The sequence below is a fragment of the Gallus gallus genome, chromosome 8 (assembly GCF_016699485.2).
Source record: "Gallus gallus isolate bGalGal1 chromosome 8, bGalGal1.mat.broiler.GRCg7b, whole genome shotgun sequence".
Taxonomy (NCBI): domain Eukaryota; kingdom Metazoa; phylum Chordata; class Aves; order Galliformes; family Phasianidae; genus Gallus; species Gallus gallus.
In genome coordinates this window covers 29440215-29467305 of record NC_052539.1, presented here as the reverse complement: position 1 = coordinate 29467305, position 27091 = coordinate 29440215, and the positions used below count along the sequence as shown (strand labels likewise).

The following is a 27091-nucleotide window of genomic DNA, read 5'->3' as shown; positions in this document are numbered from 1 at the left end:
TTTTCTCCAGACTAAATAATTCCAGTTCCCTTAGTCTCTCTCTGTAAGACTTCTGCTCCAGACCCCTCTCTAGCTTTGTTGCCCTTCTCTGAACATGTTCTAGGGCCTCAACCACTATAACTCAAAACAATTTATGTGAAACTCAAGAAAAAGTCCTTGCACCTGGTGGATGCAAAGATATAAGTAGCCTATTGTGACTACAGTGCTTCAGTGAACCAGGGATTGTTCAGAAAAACAAGACTGTTGACATACCAAACAAAGCTAAACTGGAAAGTTTTAGAACTGGCACATATTAATTCATTTTGCTAAACTATATTGGTCCTTAAGCTAGTATATTGATAACTATTGCTAAACCAGCCTATATCACTTATAAGAGCTTTTAAAGTTAATTCCTGATCAAACCTGTTTGAAATATTATACTTACTCTCTGAATGCCTACAGTGTAATAAGTACTTTATTTTCAAAGCATATTCTTCCTTGTCCAAAATAAATGAACTGTTCTTTGTAAGTCTCTAAAGAATGATATGCTGTTACAGCAAAAGATATTGGGTTTTTTGGAGTCTGACATTTTGAGTCAGTAAAACTTCTGACAAAACAGGCCAGGTGTGCTTCTGTCTTGGGCCTTTGCAAACAGCACAGTCTGTGACCTGTTAGTAGCAATGCCAGTGCTGTAATCTGGGATTCACTATGGAAGTAGAACCTTCTTCTCATTCAGTTGAATCAGAAACATAGTGCATTTACATGGAAGAGTAGAAAAGAAAAAGAAAGAAGGGCATTTGTGGAATGTGAATAGTAACCTTTATCACAAACATCCTATGTGGATACACTTTTTTGAAGTAAGATGTTATTCCAAACTAGTATAATAATATGCAGAATAAGATTGCATGCAAGTGGTCAGTCTGAACCACTGTGTATGGTATTGCATTACAATTCATTATCATATGTTACTATGAATTAACTTTCATAATTAGACCAGGCTTTTGAGGTACTGTTTCAAATGCTTCCTTTTTGTAGAATAGAATAGTGTGACAGGGCCACGAATCATATTGATTTATTGGTGGGTTGATCATAATACTAGTGTTACTGTAGCAGAAAGTACTTTCAGTGTAGCTGAAGTAGCAAATTGTAATCTATCTTCAGCATAATATGAGTAAACCTCCAAGAGTAGGAAGTCTTGGCAGGGAAAAGTGCTTGTTGTAAAACTAAAGATGATGGTAAAAATCTGACAGTCTGAAAGTAAGAAGTCTTCTGCAGCAAACTTCCGTTCTGTAGAGAGAAACTTCTGCCTACTTGTATAACAGGTCTACTGTATACCTGCTTTTCTGGGAATCTTTTCAAGAAATAAATTTCAAGGACATTTAGAGACAATATTTATCACCATGTTTGAAAAAGGAAAACAAATCTATTCTCAAGATATTGCTAAGAGCTGCCGTTGATTTATAACAGTTTAGTGTTTTTCTTTCTGAGATGGGAAAGCTATTGTATTACGCAAAGTGTACCTTAGTATAAGAGCTATTGGAAACAAAGCAATAACCATTGTCACCAAAGTGATAGAACCAACTGACAACCACCAGAAACCAAACAGACTCAATATACTGCTATACATGTAGACATCTGAGGCCCAGAAGTCAGTGTTTAGTGATAACTTGTGATAATTTGTATAGAACTGCGTTGTTCTGTGAGTATATCTGAGAACACTTAGAGTTTGAGAAAAACTTATTCTACCTTCTGAAACATAAAAACTTTTTTTTTTCTGCTAGTCTGGGATTTTCTGTTATGCCTTCTTCCATTAGTTAAGTGGTCTGCTTTTATTCATGTCAGACAACTAGATGTCTTCTTCTGTGTTAGTGGCCGACATATCAGGTGGTAAGCTTTGGGCTTTTACGGATAAATGTCACTGATTATTTTGTAGACCCTGCAATGAATCCTTGTTCAGTAACTGATCATTACTTGAATGTGAAGGCACTCTTTTCTTTTTTTTTTTTTTCCCACTATATATTTACTCCTGAAATGCAAAAGCATGTAACATTCATGATTGCTTAGCTGTATTTACTATTTTTTTCCTGTTGCTCTAGTACCTGTGTCAGAGGCAGTCATATTTAGAAAATCTGTCTGAGTAATAGAATGGCTAGTTTCTGCAGCATCTACATATTGTGACAAGGAGAGAGTAGTGTGTTTGTATTAGCTATTGTATTAGCTTAATGCAGCAATGCAGAGACATCTAGTGGGATGATATAAATTGACTTCGAATTATCAAAGAACATAAGATCTTATCTGTAAGGTTAGGAAGAAGCTGTGTATGATGGCATATGACTCCCTCTGCTTTGTTCAGTACCGTAAAGGTGCCCAACTTTTCTGTTTCTTTTACAGTGAAAGCTAAGTAGAATATAATAGCTGTGCTTTGTACAAGATATAATCAAGCTTGGACAGTAAGGTTTTTGCATTTAGTCTTTTCCTTCTAAACTGTAATGGTTTATTTGGGACTTTGAAGATGTTTCTGTCAGACATTGAAGAAGCAGTGCAGAAGTACCTAAGAAAAGAAGAGGAAGACAAATAGAATAGCTCTTCGGAGTTCATATCAGCTTTATTTTTTGTGGTCACCTACTTGAGTGGTGGTCCAGTTTCAGTAAGTTAAAGAGCCAGAACTTGTAATAGAAAAAAGTGTTTGTGTGGGATGTTACCCTCAGGAGTGTTTGTAGTAGCTCCTGATCAGCACTGTAGGCTGCATTCAGCCCTGAGGGGAAGCTGTTTAGGAATTCATTCCTTATTTTCTCTTGGATGGAGAAAGTTAGTAGTCAAGCCAGGAGGGGAAATAGTTGTCCTCAGTACTAGGTGGAATATAGTGAAATAAAGTTACAAATGAGATCTCATTCAAGGCGGTGTCATACAAATGATATAAACTCCATGAGGATGGTGGGAAAGCTGTGATAAGCCTAATAAGTACTTACTGAGAAAAAGCAGGTTTATTATAGGTCAATGTTTTACTTTCGTTAGGGTGACAGGAAATAAATGCCTGGCAGTCATTAGAGTTGGATAGAGTTTTGTCTTAGGTGTTCAAGTCATCTTTGGCAACAAATCCCAAAAGTATCTGAGGAAGTCTGGCATAAAGAAACTGTCTCCCTAAAAAGAACCAATGACTAAAGCTTTCAAAAGATTTTTGGTGGGTTACTTCTCCAGCAGAAAGTCACATGCTTATACCTGTTTCTTAAATTAGAAGCTAGATAATGTTAAAATATGTGGTTACTATGTGCTTCTGATGTGGAAAAGATGGGAACTTGTTCCTGACTTATGAGTATGTCACTAGAAAGAAGAGCCCTAATGCATGAGCTGGCCAGAATTCTCCTTAATTGTCTTTTCTGCACAGTGAGGAGTATCTGGAAGAAAGCAACTTTCTTTTTCAGGTTAGCAGATTCCTGCTGGGCCAACTGCATGTAGAGCATCTACACTTGTACAAGCTGATATACCATGAAATCTGGTAGCTGAATTAGTGTTTATCATTATCCTTTGAAATAAGTGGATATGCTGAATAATAGCTCTGATTCTTGTTATTTAATATTGCTTGTACTGGATGTTACAGTAAAGCTAATTGTTTCTTCATCACTTGTATTTTGCTTTGAGAGAATTCCTCAGACGTGATATGGTAGCTAAAAAACAGCTGATTAACCACATAGAAAAACACAGTCTCCTTCCCCTTCTCCCCCCCCCCCCCCCCCCCCCCCCCCCCAGGAGAACGATAAATAGTCCCAGTGCTATTGCTTTGTAGCTGAAAAAAGGCACAGAGCTATATCCATGAATACCCCTTTCTGTTGCTTTCAGTACAATACAATATCTGTGTTAGCATCTAGACAACTGCTATAAACAGTAAAAATGATAATAAGCGCCATGTCCTCGTGACCAGTACTCTTGAACGACTGCATTATTTATCCCCTTAAATAACTTGAATGTTTGAGGGAGATTTGTGTGATAATAAAATGCTTATATGTATTAATTTTTTTTAGGAAAACATGTAGATAATATGTGTACATTTCTTTGTTAACACTTTCCTGGCATCTGTCTACGCTCTGGGAAATTGAAAACTAAACTGAGACAAAACATCAATAACAGAATTAGTATAGCCATGAGCACAGTTTCCTTTGGAAAGCAAGTAGCATAGCATTTGCATACATTATATTTTTATTTATGTACTCATGCCAAGTAGACCTTTGCTAATTTGTGCTGGTGGGCTCTTCACAAATAACAAGAGAAATGTAAGACTAGTTCAGCATTTTGACACAATATTAGAACTCCGGGCTGAAGGAGAACATCCATCTGAGCAGCAGTCCTGAAGTTTATATGCAGAGTAAACTTTAAAAAAAAAAAAAAAAAAAAAAAAAAAGAACCAAAACAAACAAACAAAAAAAGCCCACCAGAAAATTTTACTAAAACCACCAGAACTCCCAACTAATGAAACAAACAAAAACAAATAAAAAACAAGCTGAGCTACTAAAAAGTACTGGCTTTTACTTTTTATCCTCTATTAATGAAAGGTTTCCCATCCAGGGAAGGAAAATTATTTATTTATTTATTTTAAAGTGTAGATTGTGAAGGACAAATCAGAAGGATGAATCAATGAAACTTTCTTAAAAAACAAACAGTAGTCCACAAAAAGTAAATCTTGTTGCAGACTTTTCTTGTGTAGCAAACAAACAAAATCCCTAGAATTCCTGTCCAGATGCTATCAATGAAGTTATATGTTATACCTAGAAGTGTGGCTTTGCAAGTGAAAGGAAAGAGAGCATTCAGCTGCCAAGAGCTCTTTTCCTAGACTTCTTCCCATTATGGGCATTGTAAGTGTTGCCAGGAAAAGGGCGATGAGAAAACCTATCTTGGTCAGGTAATATAAAGGCCAAAGCTTTCAATTCACTACGACTTTCAGGGCTTTAGGACTTGCTACGGATTTACCAACACTGTAAAAGCTGTGCTAACATTGTAAAAGCTATGTTCCAATACAGATCAAAAAGAGGAGTAGTTTAGAAAGTACACAGCTGCTTCATGTTGTGATTCTGATTCTGGTAAAGAGGCTAGTGAAATACCAGCTAACTCATAGTTATTTTGTTCTCATTACCTTCCTGACTCTGACTATTTACCTGTAGTTTAGGAAAGCAATACAATATACTTACTCTAACAATGAGATTATTATCTTTCCTGTGTAAATATATATTTTCAGATAGTTCTCATGGTATTAGAAACTTAGTCAGAATGTAAAACTGAATCAACAGGTTGTTGCTAGCTTCTAGTAAATTGAGGAATTCAAAACACAGAGCTTATATCCGAAGAATTTTTTGTCCTTACAACTTACTGATCTTCCAGTGAGTCAGCGGTAGTAATAAAACAAAAAAGTTAATACAGTAACTCAATTGTACAGTACTGTTGTCAAAAGAAGAGAGTATATTTCTGTGCTCAGAAATGATGAACTCGAGGATTAGTCCATCTTCCTTTATTTTTTTTTTTTAATGTTATTCTGCAGAATTAGAGATATCAAAGCATTTGTGTCAATTGATTCTTTGGGTGATGCATCTGCGAAGGGGAAGTTGGGCTAAAGACAAATTTTTTTTTTCACCAATTTATGATTGAGCTGTTAGTAATGATCTGTAGCCTGTTTATAATTGCTCTTTGATATTTATATAAGATTATAGCTCTCTAAATCTTATATATTCACTATACAATTGTGTTGCAAATAGCAGTGAAATTAAAGCTGTAGACCCAAACACTCAAAGCATTTTTGCTGGTTTATATAGTGAATTACATACAATTGTTAAATGATACATTGCACTTACTGTACTAATACAATGCATATGATAGTTCTAGGTTTTGTAATAACAGCTGGTTCTACATCAGGTTTTCTTTACACTGGAACAGGATTTTAGTGAGTTTAGGTTTGTCTTGGGTTTATTGCAAAACAGAATTCAAATACTAAAGCAGAAAACACATGAGCAGCTGAACACAGGCATTGTCTTATAGAAGTGGTTTTGTGCTTCCATCAAGTCAAACTGAACAAAAAAAGATCTTTCATTAATACTGACTGCTCATTGAATTGAGACTGAAAGGAGACATGACATTGTAAATATCTTATCACACGTTACTTCAAAATGCACAGAAAAACACAGGGGCAGTGGAAGTACAGTTAAGTAAGACATAGAAGTATAGAATTTACCAAAGTGAAATGAAAAAAATGAAGGAATGGCTTTTGAAGCAATATTTTGATAATACCTCTTCAGTTTACAACTATTAGAAAACAGTATTTGCAACTCATAGTTTCTGAATTCCACCCGGTGTCTCAAACCCTCTTAAGCTCTTCTTAAAAGCCCACAAAACTGAAAACAGACTTCTTAAATGTGACACTTTTGAGAATGTTACTTCAGGCAAGATAAAGAATTTTGATCAGATTAATTGCCAAAGGTCAATTGCCATTGACTACAGTGTGCAACAGATAAATAATTTCTCTGTGCTTCTCACTGTAGATCTAGCAAATATAGCTGATACTTCTAGACTGTATAAGTGAAACTAAAAGGGAAGATTGTTTCTGTTCTTACTCTGCAAGCTCTTCAGTCTGATTGGAACACTGGAGGAAAAAGTAAGACTGTAATCTATGTAATTGTACTTTTTTTTTTTTTTTTTTTTGCTATTTTGAGCACGTTGGCGTTGTTGTCTGCCCACCTGCTCGTATAGGTCTGATGAGCACTTGCAGGCCCTTAGGACCTGGGCAATATCTTAAAACATGTCTTCCTCATGCTAGCACAGTTTAACTTTGATATCAGAGATTGTTAGTGTAATAAAGAGCAAAGTCAAATATCTCTACGCTTCCCCTCATTCACATGTACAACTTTGCAGTATTGTATTTGACATGATTGCTCCATAGAGTGGATTGGTTTGTTTTCATTTGTGTCCTGACTTTTCCTTTTTCCAAGCAGATGAAAGCTAAATGCTTACATGATCAGGAAATAAAATAATTTGCATTTTTATGCAGTATATTTACATTAATGGCACTTGTATACATTGTCTTTCTCAGCTTCTTTGACTGTATTACAAAAACAACGGCACATTGTATTGTGATTACCTACAGCTTCCTCCTAATCATTTGAGGTGAAAACTTATAATCACATGCTGGTTATGTTAGTAGTATACATGTTTTTAACTAATTGTGAGGTTGTGCTGCTGCATTAGATAAATGTTTATGTGAAATATTATAGATGACAAGTTCCTGTACTATAGCAATTGTCATACATTTACAGATATCTATTTTTGCTTGATTTGCAGCCACCATGCACCTTGAATCTGAAGTGTTTGCTTAGTCTTTTATTCTTTTCTGTCTGCCTCTTTATGTTCTATATCTTATTGCTACAAAGAATTATTTTGCTTTAAAGATCAGCTGTAGTTAATTGCCTACTCTTTCACCGTTTCTTCCCTTTTAGAGAAATCTTGTACGCTTTCTACCAACCCTTGCTGTAGTGGTTTCAACATCACAGATTAGAGTGAACACAAGTGAAAGACAAGGAATTTGATGTTTCCTTCCATGTTACATTTATGTTGCATGTCACCATCAGAAGTGTCATTTTTTTTTTTTTAAGATAATTGTTGGTGACCACACTGTAATCATATTGAGAAAAAAATATTTCTACCAGTATGAATATCCACTTCTACCTGTTAATTCTCTACAATGCATATATTTTTTCCCTGTAGCGGAAACTGCCATTTACTTTTGACAGAACTTCACTACTGACAAACATGGATGAGCAAGTTGTTAGAAGTGATTTTGTTCACTTGTAGGTAGAAAGCACATTCAGCTGTATAGAAAATCTGCTCCAAAATTATTTGCAAATCTTGTCCAAAACTTCTGATGGATACTACATGTGTAATAAACTAAACATTTTGTCTAGGAGGAAATCTTCTCATAAAATTACTGAGTGACTGTGTCACTGACTAATGCAGATGTGGACTCATACATTGCTTATTGTGGTGGCTTGGCCTTGGCTAGCTGCCAGGTGCCCAACATGCAGCTCTCTCACTTCCCCTCAACAGAACTCATGGGAGAAATACCATGAAACAACTTGTAGGTTGAGACAAGTAGAGAAATCTCTCGTCAGTTGCCATCATGGACAAGACAAACTCAGCTTTGGGGAAGATCAATTTACTGGCAGTTAATAATGGTAGAACAATGAGAACTAAAAGCAAACTAAACCTGCCTTTGTCTCTGTTATCCTTCTACCTACTCTACGTGAGCGGTGCAAGGTGATGGGAATGTAGTCAGTCCATGATGCTTTGTTTCTGCTGCTCCTTCGTCCTCATTCTTCCCCTGCTCCACATGAGATGCTGTCTTTCTGAAACTGATCCCACATGGGCTTCCCACAGAGGCACAGAGCAGCTCCTCAGCCTCCTAATGTACTGAGTTTGGTGTCTGCGGGGCAGTTTGTGTAACGTCTTCTCACCACTCTCACCGCTATAGTACAATGCAGTGGTTTTTGTTTTCTTTTTTTCCCTTTCTTTTAAATATCTTATCCTGGAGGCACAACAAACGTTTTCTCTGCGGTTCGGTCTGGAGCTGGCTCTTACCTAACATAGGGCACTATCTAGGCTTATCTTGCAGAATTCACCCCTGCAGCCCTCCTGCTACCAAAACCTTGCACATAAAGCCAATGCAGTTAAAGATCAGGAAACATTTAATAGATCAGGGAAGCCTCTTATTTTCTTTCAGTTAGTTTTTTGTGAGTTTGTTGCTAAAACTGTAAAACTTGTAGAATGCATAAGGAGAAAATCACACTTCAGGAGATAAACATGACCATTTTTCCAGTCAGTTTGTTGAAAAAGTAATACACCCAAAGTAACTGTGAATGCAGCTGTGCGTATACAGCCATCTCTGACAAAATATCAGAGGTATCCCAAAATGTCTCAGTACTTAATGGTCAGAACTCTTCGGTGGGATGTGCTTTATTTCTGATGATGAACTGTGAAAGACAATCAAAATGGCTCAAACAGTGGGAATACGAGTAGGATGAAATGTGAACTCTGGATCAGATTTTTGCTTAAATTCTCTACAGAGTGGGAATGGAGAAAAATCTGGGCAAAGAAGTAATGAAAAAGCCTTTCTTTCTTTCTTTCTTTTTTTTTCTTTTTTAAAATTTCCTGCTCCTCCCCCTCTTAAATCTGAATGCTGTCTTTTATTCTAATTGTGAAAAAACAGAATTACTTTGGTGTACCATCACTAGTTGGATAGTGATTAAAATAGGGCTTAGCATGGTAGAGATTCAAATCATAGTGAGGGAAACAGGGACTGTATCTTGACATAAAATAATTTTGTCTGTTAAGTAACTGGTATATAAATGATTGTGACTTTGGTAATGTATTTTTTTTTCTTCAAGCATGTTAGTTATTGCGTTTCTTAAAGCATTCACATACATAGGTTGCTGTGAAAGTAATGCCTCCTGGTTATTTTCATGGAAACTACAACAGATGCAAAAAGCACAAGAATCCTATTTGATAGAATTCTCCACTACAGAATACCATTTTTTAACCTAATCACTCCATTAGCTAATTTGTGTGGATGAGCTGGCTGAGATGCTCTTCATTTTGTGTTATGACAGCTGTGCGTGGCCGTCCAGAATGTGGCTTGGCTTTCACGTCACTGCTGCTGCTGCTGAAACACGCCACCCACCACCTCAGTGTGCTCACATTCACTTTGATCTCCATAAATGTTCCACAAGCAATGAATGTCAGTGGGTGCAATTTTTTCTGCTTGGAGGAATTCACTGACACACCTTTGCTACGTATGCGCTTCCACATTAGATGCCATTTTGTCAGACTGCTCCTCTGCTGCCATCTGTCACACAATGGAATGTAACAGAATATTGTCAGGAAGGTTCAACCTCTGCTGCTATACCACTGCCTCTGACATTGCAGACCATCAGAATAAAATAGGAGGCATTATTTTGGAGCAGCCCTTGTGTGTGCACGTGTAAACACAAACATGAGGGCTTCATGCTGTTACATTCAAAATCATTCATACGCTTTTCAGATCATTATTTAAATCATAATTTTTTTTTTTTAGCACCTAATGATTATTTTCTGTGTCAGTGTTAGCCACCTCATTAATTGTGAATGTTGGAAATGCTGAAAAGTTCCTTTTAGAAAGAAAGCCTTTAACTAATATTGGATTACTTTAAACATTAGCAGTCTTCCTACCTAGGTATAGAACCTGGTTCAATGGGTGAAGACCAACTTGGCATAACTCGTCATGCATTTAGGGGTCTACAGAGACAGAAACATCAATAGTGACAATTGATCTCTTGTTTAAGAGCACGTTTGACTTTTTTTAAACTCAAGCCTTTGATTGAAGAAGAATTTTTATAAAGACAAAATAGAGAATGTAGTTGAAGTCTGTTCTCTATTAATAAGCAGAAAAAAATTTAGAACAAAGGATCACTTCTGACTGTTTTTGATCGACTGCAAGAGATATATTTGTTTAAATAAGTTCTTAAATTAAATCTGGCTGTATTATCATTTTGTGAATGCCTTCATTGTTCCGGATACACAGAGCCCTTGCTAGCACTGCTAAGACTGCAGAGCACGTCCTACAGTAAATAGCAGCAGTGTCAGAGATGAAGGTAAAATCAATGAAAATATGAGTCTCCATTGAAGCTAATTAACATAATCTTACAAACTCCATTTGTAACCATGTATCTAATGGTTCAAAAACAGCCATGGGAGCTGCTGCTCCTTTCATCATATTAGGCTATGCTGTACATAGACTAGATACATTCAAATAAGCAGGCATTCATAATCATCTTATGTATGGTGTTATACAGGCAAATCTTAATCTCTGTTAAAGCAACAATATCCACAAGACACCAGATCCCTATTTGAATGGTTTTCTTTATATAATTCTTAGTGGTTTCTGGTTGGTTGGTGGATTATTTGTTGTTGTTTCTTTTGTTTTGTTTTTTGTTCTTGTTTTAAGAATACTGCTACAGGGTGTTTGTTTCTATACAGAGAATAGCACATGAATTAGCACAAGGCTTTTTAATTTTAACTTATGTTCTAGACAGATCTGTCTTTGCCTAACATTGTAATCAGTCTAAAGCATAACCAGATATTTTTTGTATTAAAATATCATACCAGATACTAGTAATCAAATACAAAAATTCCTATCTTAATGAGTAAACATGTTTTAAAAAGGAGATGTTTAACAAATCAGTAACATGAAAGATATTTATATCATAGAATCACCAGAATTGTGAAAGATCCCCAAGACCATCCAGTCCAACCATCCACCTTCCACCAGTATTTCCCTGCAAAACCATCTCCCTTAGTATCACATCTGAATGTTCCTTGAACACCTCCAAGGACAGTGACTCCACCTTCCTGGGCAGCCTGTTCCGTTGCCTAACTGCTCTTCTGGAGAATAAATTTTTCCTAATGTCCATCCTAAATCTCCCCTGGTACAACTGGAGGCTATTCCCTCTAGCCTAAGCACAGCACAGAGACACGAAGTCTTGTCTCAGGAGGTAGTTCACTATGAGCGTACAGCCGATGGCTAACACTTTAGAGACGATCAATTATATCTTCATCATATTCTATTCCTGATACTGATTATGCTACATATCTCAAAAAAGTAGACATTAGAAGATCACTGTGATTTTCTGTAATAGCAAAATGAGTTGTATGTTTATATGACATGCATCATTTGTGAGTTATATTAGATCTTTTTTTTTTGTCACTGTGTACTAGAGAATCTATTTAAAAATTTTGTTTGTCATTCCAGCATGTAGTTTTGTTTGTAAAATTTGCCATAGGAATGCATATATATGTCTCATTACAGAATTCTGTAACAGGTTTTGCAATATTTACATATTGCTCGAGCAGTGAAAATTTCATACTGGTGAAGATCAGTGCATGGGGATTCTGCTTGTCTGTAGCTGAAAGGGGAGATGTCTAGTTTATTAAGAAAAAATGGCTTCAGCGTTTTGGTTTCACACAGTAAATACAATGCATTGTATTTCCTTTTAGTACATAGGCATTACACTATCTAAAGCAGCAATGCTAAGACTTTCTAGCTCTAATGCATCCGTTCTGCACTGCTGTGCTATGCAGAAAGCTGAAATGTATATTTTATTGAGAAAATAATTTAGTAAATGATGACATCTACAGATAAATGTTCCATTTGACAAGAATGAGAAATTGATATACAGCAGATAGTTTATATTTTAGACTGAGACTTGGCAGAGTAAATCTTGTTTAACATCTTTGCATAACTTGTACTGTGGGAGGGCTATAAAGGAAGAAAGATTTGCCAGCTGTGAAATGTAAAGACAGTTTACCATCACGACAGCACAGGCTACAAAAGCACAATAATTACTAACGGTGTAATACCTTACTCAGTTAGCAAATCATCAGTGTATTGCACAGAAGGCTTAACATGGTGCTTGCACATGACATTTTATTCCATGTCAAGTTAGAAATGCTGAATTCTGTCTGAGAGCTACCAATGTAATGCTTTGTAAACACGAGACTAAAGCATGCAGTGTTGCTAGTGTTTAGCTAGGCTGTTTACTGCAATAACATGGGCTCTTTACTTTGTAGGAATTGCCACAGAGAAGTGGGTTCATTTTGCTGTATTTAGTTGGATGTATTATGTTGTATATATATTGTACACAAATGCTAGTTCATAAACTCATCAGAGCAGTGTCTGTGTTTAGTAAACAATGCCAAAGACTTTTTGTGTTTTCCCTGTGTTTCTGTTTTTTCCCTCCCTAATGGGAAAAGCAGATAGCATCTCTTACAGAAAACAGTTCTACATCATTTCTTTTGAGACTGTGCTTTATGGATGCCTTGATAAGATTGCAGTTGTTTTAATGGAAAAGCTCATGGAATCACAAGTATCTTGGCATCACCGAGTGGCACAGTTCTGTAAACAATACTGAAGAAGCTGAATATGACTCTTTGAATATTCCGTGACTTTGTGTTTATTACAATTTAATTTTGTCTTTTATCTTCATTATGTTCAAATAACAAGCTGGAAATATTATTCTTTTGCCATTTAGCTTTTTACATATAAATGCCATTCCCCTTACCCCCTTTTCCATATCATATTTGTTGGAAGTACTCAAGAAATGTCTGTTAGAAACACTTGCAGCATACTGCTGTGGGATATTGAAGCAATACAGTACAATGCCTTTAGAGGAAAGCATAAAGAAAGATTAAATTGCCTGAATCTAAAGGCTTTGAGAAAATTTAAAACTACAGTACCGTGTTTGATATGATTAAAGTATCATGTATGTTTATCCAAAAATATGCATTAAGACTAGCTGACCTGTGATCTTCGTATCAGGAAAATGCAGAGTTTACAAAGTATTGTCTGACTGGTAAACTCCATACGTTTTCTGGACTCTATTTCTTAAAATATTGTTTTCATTCCACTGACAGTGTGGAAAAATCTTGTACACCCGATTTTCACCAGTTATAAATAAAGGGGAAAATGGCGTACTTATTCTAGAATACAGAGTAATTCTTGACAGAAGAATCAGATCAGAAGGGTTTAGCTTGCAGCTCCAAAGAGGTTCACTTACTTGTTTCTGCCAGACAAGTTACTTAGCATGTAACTGTGAGATACAGTTGTTGCCTCTCAAGTATCAGCAACTTTATGTTGTCAACGTTATGGATACATGTAGGGATCCCGTGTACCTTAAACTTAGCACATGGTTAAAGGGACTCCCCCAGATTTCTTCTGCTTAAAGAAAAGAAGACTTTGATCTTGACTACCAAAACTGGGTAGTCGTATTGGTGAGTTACTGGTAATGCCTGCATTAAATTATTTTAACAGAATTGAGTAAATGGGGATTTCTGGAAGACGTCATTCAAAGACTGGTGTTAACAATCTTTCTGTACAGATTTTATTTTTAATAAGGACATGATTTTATGCTGTTTTTATTTTAAATGCAGGTGAACCAAGGAAATTTGACCCAAAGTTCAGAGGACCTATTCATAACAGGTAAATATCTTAAGTCATTCTGTTTTATTCTGTTGGCTTTGCAGTGAGCAAGGGAAAAAATGGCTAATGAAACATGTGAATTTGATACTGAATTTCTCCAGATGGAGCCTTGCGAGGGCAGAGTTGAGGGGATGTATCTGTGGCACAAATCGGGGTCGGAATCGGTTGATCTTTAGAGGTCCCAATCCATTCTATGCTGTGGCTTGCTGTTAGTACTGCACAATTGCTGTGACAATGACTGCAGTTTCTGGTGTCTGTATGTGCTATCCTGATAGGACATTCTACCATTCCACAGTGGCATCTTGCAGTGAAACCAGGACCTTAACATCTCAAATGTGATTTAGCATAAAACTTAAGAAAATAGTAAGTGCAGATGCAAATATATTTATGTAGTATGTTCAGATGTGAGAAGACTGTGACATTTGTTGTTTGCAAAGGGTTGTATTTGACCCCTTATTTTTAAAAAGTGTTCCTTTCTGTTCCTAGGCATTGTACAGATGTTATTTGCTGTGTAATCTTCATAGTTGTCATTCTGGGTTACATTGCATTAGGAATTGTAGGTAAGTAGACACAGGTATACTGTATAGTAGTGCATTCTCATGCCAATGATAAGCTACTTTGTGAATGTTATTACTTCTAACTGGCATGTCCCTTCTGTTTATATCTACATAAAGCCTTCAATAAGCAGTGTCTTGCCTAGAATCAAATTGTGAATAAACATTCAGTGTCTGTTGTAATTAGAGAGAAGTTCAAAAACGTGTATTTACTGATGAAAAATTTGAAATGAAATGTGTCCAAAAAAACTGATGATTTGCTAATTTTACAATCATAGTAACTGTTGTAGAAAAAATGACATTAATCTGACAGCAAAAGTTAGAACGGAATACTTTGGTATTTAAGTGGGTTTTTGTTCTGAAGATTACCAAAAGAATGTATGTGAGCAGTGAGTAGGGAAGCAAGAGCGATAAGTTCATTTAGTTTGGGATTCAGAGTTGTTTGCGTGCTAGGACATTTTTTAATCAGTAATACTCATTTTATTTTGTGCGAGAGAATTGCATAAATGCATATGTGTGAAAGGACAAATAATACTATAAAAATGTACTTAATGTGTGTCTGCATGTTTGCCTAAACTCTTTCAATTTACTTGTAAAACATCATTTTGGCTCTACCTTAGATATAAGAAAAGCTGTTAGTTTTCTTCACAATTCTGTAATATCATTTCCTGTTCAGTACAGAGAAGAAGTTGCACAGTGTTAATTCTTGGGGATATTTGAAAGCTGTTTAGATATGGTCCTAGGCAACCTGTTCTAGGTGTCTGTGCTGTTGTCTTCTTTCTATCTGATTGACTGATTCTTCATTGATGTTCTGCTCTGTCCTTCTGTCAGTATTCAAACACAAACTCAAAACTGAAGGAGCTGGACTCAGATCAGAGGAACATTTGTTGTTTTCCTGAATGTACAAATGCCTTAGTGGCTTATGGCCTGCCTTTGTGCAGACAGGCAATGTTCTGGAGTGCTGGTATCTGGACAAACAGAAAGGAAAACACTGGAAGTTTCTAGCTGAATAGTGTTCTTGTGCTATGAAGTCTTGGCTCCCTTTCTGGCACTATATAAACCTCTAACTCTTTGGCTAGAACTTTGTCAACATCGTATGTGCTGATTCCAAGGAACCCCATATACTATATGTTGAAGTATATAGCAGATGACTGTCCAGTTTTCTGCATGTGATGTGAGGCAGTGAATTAGTCATGTTCTCTGCTCTGCACGTGTGAGTTTCCTACTAGATGCAAAACATCTTAACAGCCTTCTTTTGCAAACCTTATGAAATGTTGGTTAGAAATAGAACCTATTCCCAGGACAGATACCAAATTTATAGCTGGTGACTTCTTTTTCGTTTCTTACAGGGAAGATTCAAATTCTCTGAAACATTTATCTCAGTGTAATCGAGTTATCTGATATCTCCTAAATGTTCCCATTAGCTAGTGTGAATGAAACAAGTGAGATTTAAACTCCATTGAAATTTTCATTCATTAACATCAGTGAAACACTTCAACTTTCTGTGAGCATCAGAATACCACACTTAATCTGAAATGCGTTCAGTCTGGATGTTCAGAAATTAATTGATACCAAGCAGCAAATTAGTTTACAAACTCCAAAACACGGGCAAATTAGTATGTGTTAAAACGAACTAGAGGATTCATACTGGTAACCTAAAACCGTTCAGGGTGGAAGGTAGCATTACAGATTCTCTCTTGGTAGACAGTCTTATAACTATTTGCAAGTCACCCAAGATATGCTGTGAATCCGTCCCAAACGTTCCAATAAATTTGCACTTTGCTCTCTGAGATCTTGTGTAGGTAGTCTCTACTGCACATACAATGAGTGTTAGTGTAAGCACAATTATTCTCACCAGAATGTCCTTGAGGAAAATTACAGCTTCCTAGTGGGCTAAATTTAATGCTGCAAAGTGGAGGGAAAATGGGGTAATTACAGAGGAGCAAATTTAAGATGATATGCATAGGTCAAAGCCTGAAGTTTATGCTATGGGAGCTCCTTACTTTCAGTATGTTTTGCAAGAGAGGGAAGGTAGGGACTAAAATCTTTGTAACGCTTGCAGTATTTTATACATAATACAGTCTCAAGAGAAAGGTCAGAAGAGGATCAGTGGCTATTTTTTACACTTCTTCAGCAACTTGATTTTAGGAGGTTAGCTCAGGGTATTGATAAGGAGGTGTATTCTGTATATCTCACTTTCAGATGATACTTCAAAAGATGAAGTTTCTGTTACTTAAAGGCAGTTCAGCAGTTAGTAGTCAGTAATTCAAAGACTAGTCATCGGCTAGTCATAAAAGGAATTTAGTCAGATCTGCACACTGTAGCTTAGAAATGATGATGTTAATGGTGATAACTGGTGTGCACTTCATTCTCAGAAGAAAATAGCAATGCAAGTGAAAATGACTTGAAAAAGAGGCTTGTTTTAAATTGGAGGAAGGAAGTTTAAAAAGTTCAGCATAAACTTGTTTTCCCATTCAGGCCTGTGGTTTGTACTAGCTATGTATGTAATGGATAAGTTCCCAGATACAGACCTAATAACTGAAAAATGGGATAGTTACTAAGTGAGAGGACAGGAAATATTTTGATTTCAAAAGTGAGTTTTTGTTTACATTCCTATTGCAAATGGAGTCCATTAGATTCAGTCACAACTGGTGTATTTCTGTCATATTTAGGTAATCCAATTGATTTCAGTACCATTGCAGTTGTTGTGAATACTCTAATTTGTCTGCTTAGTCAACTCCCCATTTCTCTGTAGCTGTAAGCCAACAGAACTTTTGCAGTACCTCCTCTTTCACCTTTTAAAAACCGTTATTTTTTAAAGTTCATTACCTCATATTTTGGATCCAACTCAGATATGTTTGTCCTATACTGTATACTACATTATTATATAGTAATATATAATATATATTATATATACTACTATATTAGAAAATATACAAACCAATATCCTTCAGTGACCATCAACAAAAATTGAAATGGTTCATGAGAGGTGAATTTCAGCTATTACCATTACTACTGTACACTTGACTATAATGTTAAAACATATGTATATTTGCAGCTTGGGTACATGGTGATCCCAGGAAAGTGATTTATCCAACTGACAGCTATGGGCAGTTCTGTGGTCAGAAGGACACCTTCAATGAGTGAGTACTAAATCTGAACACCCATCTTTATGACTTGTGCACTGTGAATGAAAAATTAGGTTTCAAATCCTCTGTCTGCAAGTGGTTCTTGAGCAAAGTTGGAGAGACATCAACACTTGATGTCCTCTTACTGCATTTATTCCAAATAAAATTCCAAAATAGATTAGTTGCTCAGAGGAAATCTAAACACAGATTATTACTGTAGTGCAGTTGTTCTCATCATTCGGAGAATATTTTTAGTTAGCTATAAGTGTAACAGATTGCATCACTAATAGCGTTGGAAGTGACTGACTGGCTCATCTTCTAACTGCAAAGGCTAGAGAAGTTCTTCTATCCATCTTGAGGTAAGAGTAGTCTCTAGAGCACTGCAGTTTCTCAGTTTCCCTCAGCACACAACAAATGCCATAAAAAAAAAAAAAAAAAAAAAAGCATAGTAAAGCTCTTATTTCCTTCTGCCTCTTGTCCAGTGAATGTAGAGGGGAGACTGTGCGGTCAGGCAGCTGTAGCCATACCTTTCTTGGGGATATCAGCCCCCAGGCACTCTATTTACTTATCTCATTTTCCTAGTATTTTATATTCGGACTTTTGGGAATTAAGATGTCACATCATTGTTTTCTATGAAAATCTAAGAGTGTCTAATAAAAAAAGAATTAAGAAATATTTTTACTATTTCCCTCTCCCTTTCAAAAAATAATCATTAGGTACCTTTCATGTCCTTGCTGACTACAGGAAGTTGGAAATTGTGCAGGAATCAAAACAAAAGGTAGTATTTGATAATAACTCTTTGCTGCTGCTTTATTTTCCCATTTAATTTTCTGGGGAAAAAAAAAAAAACAGCGAAACCACTGCCCAAAGGACAGTTCAAAAGGAAAGGAGGAGAGGGGGATAAAGGAAGAGCTAATACTTACTCTCAAACTCTTTACAGAGGAAACAGACTAGGCCCTGTAAGAAGACAAAATCTGTTCCGCCCTCTGACTATGATTCCTCATAGTAGTTGTTGACAAGGCCGTAAAAGTCCTCTTCCTCTATGAAGAGTGTTGTAATGCTGTGTGTGTGTTCCATGATACTGTACACTTCCTCCATTTGTCTTTGCCTCCTCTGTAGTGCACAGGAAGCAGTGGCCAAATAGGTTTGGGGATCTGAGACACACAGCATCTGTTCACTGAGTGTGACATGTAGCCAGATCATTCTGTCTGATTCTTGTCACCAACTCGCATTCCCAGTTTCTCTTTGTTACACAAGTCTTCAGTTATTTCTTACAGCTTAATCTCAAATTTGTATGCAGAAATGTCCCTGTCACTGCTGGGGGATAATACAGCCACTGAGAATGCATTTTGGCATTTATTTGCCACATTGAAGAAGTTTTTAATAAAAATTTTAAGTCAAAAGGTATATAATAAAATTTACTGTACAGGCAGGATTGTTCATGGCAATGTTAGTATTAGGGCCTGCCAGAAGGCACCTCTAAACAAATCCCTCTAGTCTGAAAAAGTGGAGGTATGGAATATGCTTGTATGTCCTATATGGATACCATACGCAGTGAGAAAGGCTAACTCACAGAGATGATTTTCCAAAGTCCCTGGAGGCTTAATCTGATTATGTTGTCGTGAGAATCTCTTGTAGTTCACTTTGTGCCTCCCTGTAAGCCATCCATTAATCTCCATGTAATCTCTAAGCCTGTTTGCCTTCTACAGAACATACTTGTAATCATGGAATACAATACAATTTCTCTATAAAGGACAAAGATTTATTCTTGTGTTACCTATATGTTTAATCTTTATTTTCTGCTGTTAATGTCAGCAAGTGAGTGGGCTAAGACATGAGAAAAAAAACCAAATTTTGAATCTACCTGTTGAAGAAAGATGACATTTAAGTCCAAATTTTTTTCTTTTTATTTGAAGAATTAGCAGTTAATGAATTGTATTTGCCAGTATGTGTGTTTTGTTAAACAGCACATAGTAGAACATACACCGCTAAAAGGAAATGTACATTCTAAAATGTCAGGCAGTTGAGCTAATCTCATTTTTAAAGGGAGCTTGAAAATGAATGTATGAAAATAAAATAAAATTGTTGTATATACAGGTGAATATAGTGGTCTTGAAGATCTAGCCAGATTGAGCAACTGGTGGAATTCCAGTACTGATCAGTGTATGTGTCCTAGACTGGGGGATACTCTGGAGAAATATGGCAGTAGCAGCCTGGTTACTCCAAGAGCACTTTGGTTTTGATGTAACCATCCTTCTCCCAAGGCAGAGCTTGTTTGTGTTGCCACAGTGCATGTCAGTGGAGTGTCAGTGTCTATCAGCTCAGGCGCAGCTGTATTCTGTTCTCTTGTACAGCCCAGGCCACAAGGGATATGTGCACTGTTATGTCCCCTGGAGGCACTATGTAGTCCTGGCGTGGCTAGCTGACTTTGAAATCGTATAAAAAGGGCAGGACTTCTAGTATGCCATCCTCATTAGAGATAGATGATAATTATTTTGAGATAGAAAATTTTAACAACATATTTTGATCGCTTTAAATGGTAGGTGTTTAAATGGTAGGCGTTTAAATCCAGTGATCTTGGAGTCATCAGTTTTCAAAAAATCCAAATAGAGGAGGCCTCCAAGACCCCAGTTTCCAGAAGCTGTTAAGCATGGGGATTGTTGGGTGCAAACTCCTTAGACCGTCCTTTATTTATATCATAGGAGATTAGGAGCATTATTGTAAGATGCTATTATCATTCTGCTTCCTGGCTATCTGCTTTTAGTTTCCATCCATGAAAAGCTTATGATTTTGGTGCCACCTTCTGATCAGCAAAATAATCAGCTTTTACTATGTAGAGTTTGTTGATAGTAATTTTGTGTGCAGTACATACACAGTATGTTCAGTACAAGCAAAGGGATCACAGTGTTTTGCAGATGTTTTACCACATAGCTTTGCACTTCTTAGAGACATGATTGAGACACCATGTAACAGTGCCTAGGATTGTTTCAGCTTAAACCCTTGCTGTGGAAAAACTGCTCGAAGTTAGTATTCTTTAGAACAAAAACTTCTGGTTTAAAAGATATCTCAGTATAGAACGTCGGTATCTGTGGTTTTCTTTTTCTTTTTTTTTTTTCTTTTTTTTTTTTTTTTGTCTTGTGTTTGTATTAAGACTTCGAAATAATAGAATTAAAATACCAATGTATGCTATAAAATTTTATATGGTAGGATATGTAAGCACCTATACTTATAACATTAATTATCTTATATCCACTTCCCTAGGAACAAGACCATTTTGTTTTACTTTAACATTCTGAAATGTGCCAGTCCTGTAGTGTTAATTAACCTACAGTGCCCTACAACACAGGTGAGTGAAATAGAGATATTTTCCCTGCCTTGTAGATATGGTGCCTAAGGACTAGATGTACAGTTTTTTGGATTTTAAAAGTACTGTTCATATCCAGCTAAATACCATACAGTTGTTTTATAGATTACATGTAGAGCATAAAGTATCTGCATTCCGTTATGATCAGAAGAAAATAAATGGAAACATAACAGATTGTGTATTTTAAGTCAGAGTTGAAAAAAAGTCTAGTTTAATACAGCAATTTGTTACTCATTAATTTATTGCAGGCAGCTGTCCAATGGTAATAAGTGTATACAGAAATTCATTTTAATTGACAGGTAGGGTTTTCCAAGCTGTGCATGTACAAGAAAATGCATATATCCCCACTGACAGCAGTTTCTGGGTGTGGTTAGTTTTTATGGCACTTTCAAAATTGAAGAAAGCTTATTTCGGACTAATGCCTAAATTTGTAATCTCCCTTAACTGTGCTGCAGCTTATTGTGAAGCTGTGAAATTACTCCAGTTACTGAACTCATGTGGATTAAAGTTATCCTTCTGATCTTTTTTATGTGAGACCATTTTATTGTCCTGGTTTGCTGAGCAATTGTACGTACAGTTATGTCAGTTCATCTTGGAAAAAAACATATTATGGCCTGAGGTAGGTCATAGGAGTTAGGGGCAGGACTGCTCTGATCCACCCTTGCTACCAGAGTATTTGTACTGTGTAAATAAACAACAGATGATCGTTTGGTCTCAGTCATCTTGAGAACGTTTGGTGAAATACAGTGTTACTTTGGATGAGAGCTGTTTTTTGGTGACCAGTTGACTGATTCCAGATGTTAATTGTCTATTTATTTCACTGTCTTTGAAAAGTGGTTCCCATTCCAGCTTGTCCCTTCTCCTGATCCCTATCCTTGCCAGATCTGTCTCACCTATTTACTGTGACTGTACAGATTATTTGACACAGGTGAGGTGATGGAAATCTCTGGGAAGGGAGAGCAACAGTCCTCTTAACTCCGTTCAGTTGCTGGCAGAATGGAAGCTTTATCAGCAGCAGATTTGGTTTTGGAATTTCCATCTGCCCACACTCAAGACATGGAAACAGTTACCCTGCAGTCTTTGGACTTTGTTATTGGAACAATTCAGCCTGTTCTGAAATGCTGAGATCAGTGTGTGGGATTTGACTGGTACTGTGTTCAAGCTGGCAGTGGTCATGGAGCAGGAAAGATGAAACACTTTGTTGAAACAGAGTCTGGGGGAGGGTGGGTAGTTACTTTATTTCAGACATCTCCAAAGCTGAGTATGCTGCAGAGGTTTAATTCCCTGTTTTTTTTTTGTTTTGTTTGTTTGTTCTTGTTTTTTGTAAAAATGCAGAAGAAACTTTAGTTTGACAGTTCCTCTTTTAAACTGCAAATAAGATCTTTAATTTCTGCCCCTTTCATGTCAGATAGTTCAGGAGAGAAAAGCAAGAACCGCCATGTGAAGAGATTCAGTTTTAAAATAAAGCTGTGGATTTACAAACTTGTTATTATAGTTCACTGGATCCATAGACAGCACACTTCCTTTCCTAATTCATAGGTAGGAAAACTGAGGTTATTGAAGAGAGTGTACTTGTACTCACCTTTTGTCCCAACAAGGGCAGAGCTCTTCCTTCTTTGTTTCTTGACCTCTAAGTGGTCCACAGGTCCATAATACTCATTAAGAAAGACTCTCTTGCAGCATCTAGCCTGGGTGAAGGATTTTCCTGTTAGTCTAAGGATTATCCCAAGATCTTTTCACAAAACTTCTTCAAATTTATTACACATGACAAAATGCCCTTGAGATGAAATACGCTTATATGGTATTTCTCTGGTACACAAGTAGCAGAGCTTTGCAAAGTATGTTTGGGACTGCCTTTAGAGTCTGTGTACTGGGACAGCTTCATAGAATCATAGAACCATAGCATGACCCCAGAAGACCAGTGTTCTCAAAGATAGTCCCATCCTTCTTCATTACATAATCAGAGCCTCCTGAGTGAATGTATTCATCATACCTAAGTCCTCACTCTATTTCTGTTATAAATTCCATTTATGCTTGCTCTGCTTGGTGTGATATGAATTCAATCCCTGACATGTAAACTCAACTTTGTCTATAACTGAAAGAGCTTTGTCATTTGTCAGTAGTAAAACATGACTGTTATTTGAGTGACATACTGTGGACATATATTTGACTGAAGAACCTGTGTGTCGGGTAGAGAAGTTTTAGTTGCCTGAGATATTTTTTAATAAAGTTCTTCTTATAAATGTAATAGAAAGGAATGCAGTGTATCCTGTGAAAATAGCTGTGTCAACACCTTGCTCATGTAGCTATTAGAAAGCATCTAGAGGGGGGCTAAGAAGCTGGGGAAGGGTCTGGAGGGCAAGGCATTTGAGGAGTGGCTGAGGTCCTTCGTTTCTTCCACCCAGAGCTGAGCAGGCTGAGGGGAGGCCTCATGACTGCCTACAGCTTCTCTCAGGGAGGCAGGGGCAGTGCTGAGCTCTACTCTCTGGTGACAGCAACAGTACCCAAGAGAATGGCATGGAGCTGTGTTGGGGGGGTCAGGTAGGGGATAAAGGAATGTTCTGCCCCATAGGGTGGTGGACATGAAACAGCTCCCCATCGCAGTGGGCATAGCCCTGAGGTGCTGGAGCTCAAGGAATGTTTGAACACCACTCTCAGACATATGGTTTGGGTTTTGCATGGTGCTCTTTGGCTGGAGATTGGACTCAGTGATCCCTGCGGGTCCATTCCAACTTGAGATATTCTATGATTCTATGTATTTTTCTTTTTTCTTTTTTTTTTTTACAGCTTTGTGTCTCAAAGTGCCCAGACAGGTTTGCAACCTACATTGATGTTCAAGCTTCCTACAGATATAGGCCAGATCAGTGGAATTACTTCAAGCAGTACTGCAAACCCGGTTTTAACAATCCTCGCAAGGTATGTATGTATCAAAAGGTGATGGGATACATTTATTCTCCAGGCAATGTGTAATATGCCTGATTTTACTGAACTACCTTAGAGCTTTAGATTATTCTAGTATCACCATATTAGGAGCATTTCCATGTATATGGTTGGACACTGATTTACTCACGGCTTAGATCTTTTATGCACACCAAATTCCCTCTGTCAATGATTACTGTTTGCTTACAAAGATATCTGCAGCTACCCATGTAGGTGCAGTACTGTAGCAGGCAGTATTCTCCAGTACTTAGATACACCACAGCAGTAGAGCAGAGTATCTCAACCCCGTTCTTAATGCTGATGTGTCATTTACAGCTACTTAATCTACTTTTTAGCTATAAAAATTGATCTGTCCTTAATAGAATAGATTTGGCACTGAATGGTACTGTAGGTATTTCTCTCATCTTTAAAACACTTTGCAAATCAACTAAATTAGTTGTGTTAAATTCTTACTCTTCCTGAAGAGAAAAAAAAACAAGAGGAGTTAAGGAACAACTTGTCAGTCACCTCTGATCTAGATGCAGATCCAAAGCGAGCAGGTTTTTTATTTTTTTATTGCTAGAAAAAGCAATAAGAATAATCTTTTCCAAAATCACATTGACACTATGGATTCTCACATTGTGAATGTTTCTTGTAGTTCCACCAGTCAAGTTCAGGGAGGAGGCTACAAAGCCCAGTCTGGAACATTTTTTCAGACTGGGTGAGAAATGAAAGGCATTTTGTTATTCTGCTGTGTATTCAGCATTCCTATTTTTCCCCTTTTTAGTCTGTTGCTCAAGTCCTACGTGATGAAGATTGTCCTTCGATGATCATTCCAAGCAGGCCTTGTGAGTGGTTCTACTTCTTACACACATCTTAGATGATTTTTAGTATTCACAGTAAAGCACAACTCTGATCTGAAAAATGTTTTGTGGCAAGGCCTATAGGAGCTGTTATCTGTTGGTGACTGTCAATCATTTTTAATGTTTAAAAGTATAAAGATTTTTCTTTTTTCTAACTGCTGTCTGTGAACATGCAGCATGTGCTCCAGTCAAGCTGAGCATTTTCTTCCCCATGGATCACCACTAATACTGAAAAAAATTACAATTCAAGTTAAGCACGTGGGCAAGCAACCCCATTGGCTTCAAAAACATACCATGAATGTACAAAGGATCATATGGACAGCTGTTAAAGTTCAGAGGGTACTTGAGCCTGATTGCAGTGCAGCTCAATTTTCACTTGTAGTGCTGGCTCTGTAAGGCATATAGATCAGTAATAAAGAGGCCAGAAGATATTTTTGTCTCTACAGTTAGCAGGTATTTCTGATAGATCTCAGAGTTGGTCTCAGCTGCAGGAGTATAATAGCAAGTGTATCTGCCACTGCATGAAAATGAGAAGCTGCTATTTGTTTTTCCATGTAGACATTGTATAAACCAGGAGCAGGTGTAAAAAAAACAAACAAACAAACAAAAAAAACCAGATTCACTTAAAAATAAGTTACGAATTTTTATAAAAATTTATATGCTGACCCAAAAGTCAGAAAATTGATTTGCAGAGCTGGCATCTTTTTTCAAACTATGTTATGCAGCAAAGATTACAAAGGGTGAAAAAGGGACGTGTTAATTATATTCTCAGAATACTCGGTAGGCCAGATATTCTAGAATGAATATTGAACCCTGGTCTCATTAGGTGTTGGAACCAGATAAGGATAGCACAGAATTGTTATGTAAAATACAGCTCTGTAGGAGGAGTGATCTGCTTTCCTCTTCCAAATGAAAACCTGAACATTTTGCAGGAAAGAGCTAGGAAACAAATAGAGTATGTGCCTATCTCTCCTTTTCTCTCTCTTTTGCAGTTCCTTCCTCCTCTCATCTAACCAGTAGTTTCTGTGTTTTTTTTCTATTGCCTCCTCTCCAAGAATATCTAGTGACAATAACTGCTATTGCAGTTCATCTGGCATATGAGGCACTGATGATTGCCGCTATGTTTTTGTTTGGGTCTTAATACCATTAGTGACCAGTTATGTTGAGTCTGTCCCTGGAGACTGGTTTGATTATTGCCACATAAGTTACATATTTCAGATGATGCAGTATTTGTAAGCTGCCAAGATACTGGCAGAGTAATTCTGCATTTTTTTTTACAAATTCTTCAACTACTACAGATACTACTATTGTTTTTTGATAGCACCCAGAATCTCCAGTTGAAAGCAATGCTTCCATTATGCCTGAACTTGTATAAACATAGGACAAGAAGTCCCAGAGTATAAAAATTATCATATTTATATATAGACTCTTCCAAGATCTTTCAAAGTCAACATATCAATAGATCATCAAGTGAAAAACAATTGACATAATTAAATTGAAAATAATTTAAATATGTTAGAATTTGTTGCATCTGCTTCCAGAGGATGAAAGTGAAGCTTGTCATGAAATGTAATGTGTATGCTTTGTTTTGATATTTTGAGTAGTTCTTAAGAGATGCTTCCCAGACTTCTCCACAAAGAATGGTGTCCTAACTGTGGCAAACCAGACTACATTCAAAGATGGAAGAGGGAAAACAAGAAATGTAACTGATCTCAGGGAAGCTGCAAAGTAGGTTCTACCATTCTTTACTGCTCATTTGTTGCATTCTGAGATTGTGAAATAATTTAGGCTGAAGATAACCAGGCAATTTTTGCTAATAGGTGGTGTCTTTGTGCCTGAGCAACTGTACAGTTTCAGTAAGGGAAACACTGAACACTGTGGAATACAGAAATGAGCAGGGAACTAAAAGTTTTAGTATGATTGTCTCAAAGTAATTGTCAGTTTTTATATGATTCTTGGCTTTTTTTTTCCTAGTGAAAGAAATAAAGAAAAGCATTGAAGGAAGTTGAAGAAGGCTAAAAATGAAACCCTAATGTGCTGTGCTATTTCCTGTGCTTAGCCTTTCTGCTAACATGGACTGTCCTAGTACTATAGGCATTTCATCTCTCAAGAGTGCTCCTGTTTTTAATATGTGTCTCATGGTCAAAAAGTGATGTATGATAACATGTCCCTTGCAAGATGGACTCTCCTGGAGTCACAGCTGATGTCTTTTAGTACATACTTAACAATACATGCTTCTCTTG

The 27091-nt window shown here is 36.8% G+C and overlaps 1 protein-coding gene across 6 annotated transcripts in view; it reads left to right on the top strand.

Moving 5' to 3' along the window:
• SLC44A5 (solute carrier family 44 member 5) overlaps window positions 1–27091 on the top strand; it is an 86903-nt gene that overhangs the window by 4629 nt on the left and 55183 nt on the right. For 5 of the 6 annotated variants that reach the window (XR_001467890.4, XM_004936912.5, XM_426673.8 and 2 more), the window contains exons 2-8: window positions 13972–14020; window positions 14507–14580; window positions 17633–17717; window positions 20964–21048; window positions 23854–23982; window positions 24773–24833; window positions 26453–26576. Coding sequence is in view for 5 of the 6 variants with exons in the window: in XM_004936912.5 (XP_004936969.1) it covers window positions 13972–14020; window positions 14507–14580; window positions 17633–17717; window positions 20964–21048; window positions 23854–23982; window positions 24773–24833; window positions 26453–26576 (607 nt within the window). In the remaining variant the exon portion in view is untranslated. Of the gene's footprint in view, window positions 1–13971; window positions 14021–14506; window positions 14581–17632; window positions 17718–18412; window positions 18481–20963; window positions 21049–23853; window positions 23983–24772; window positions 24834–26452; window positions 26577–27091 lie in introns of those variants that run through there. The other variant, XM_040705215.1, reaches the window with a different exon arrangement.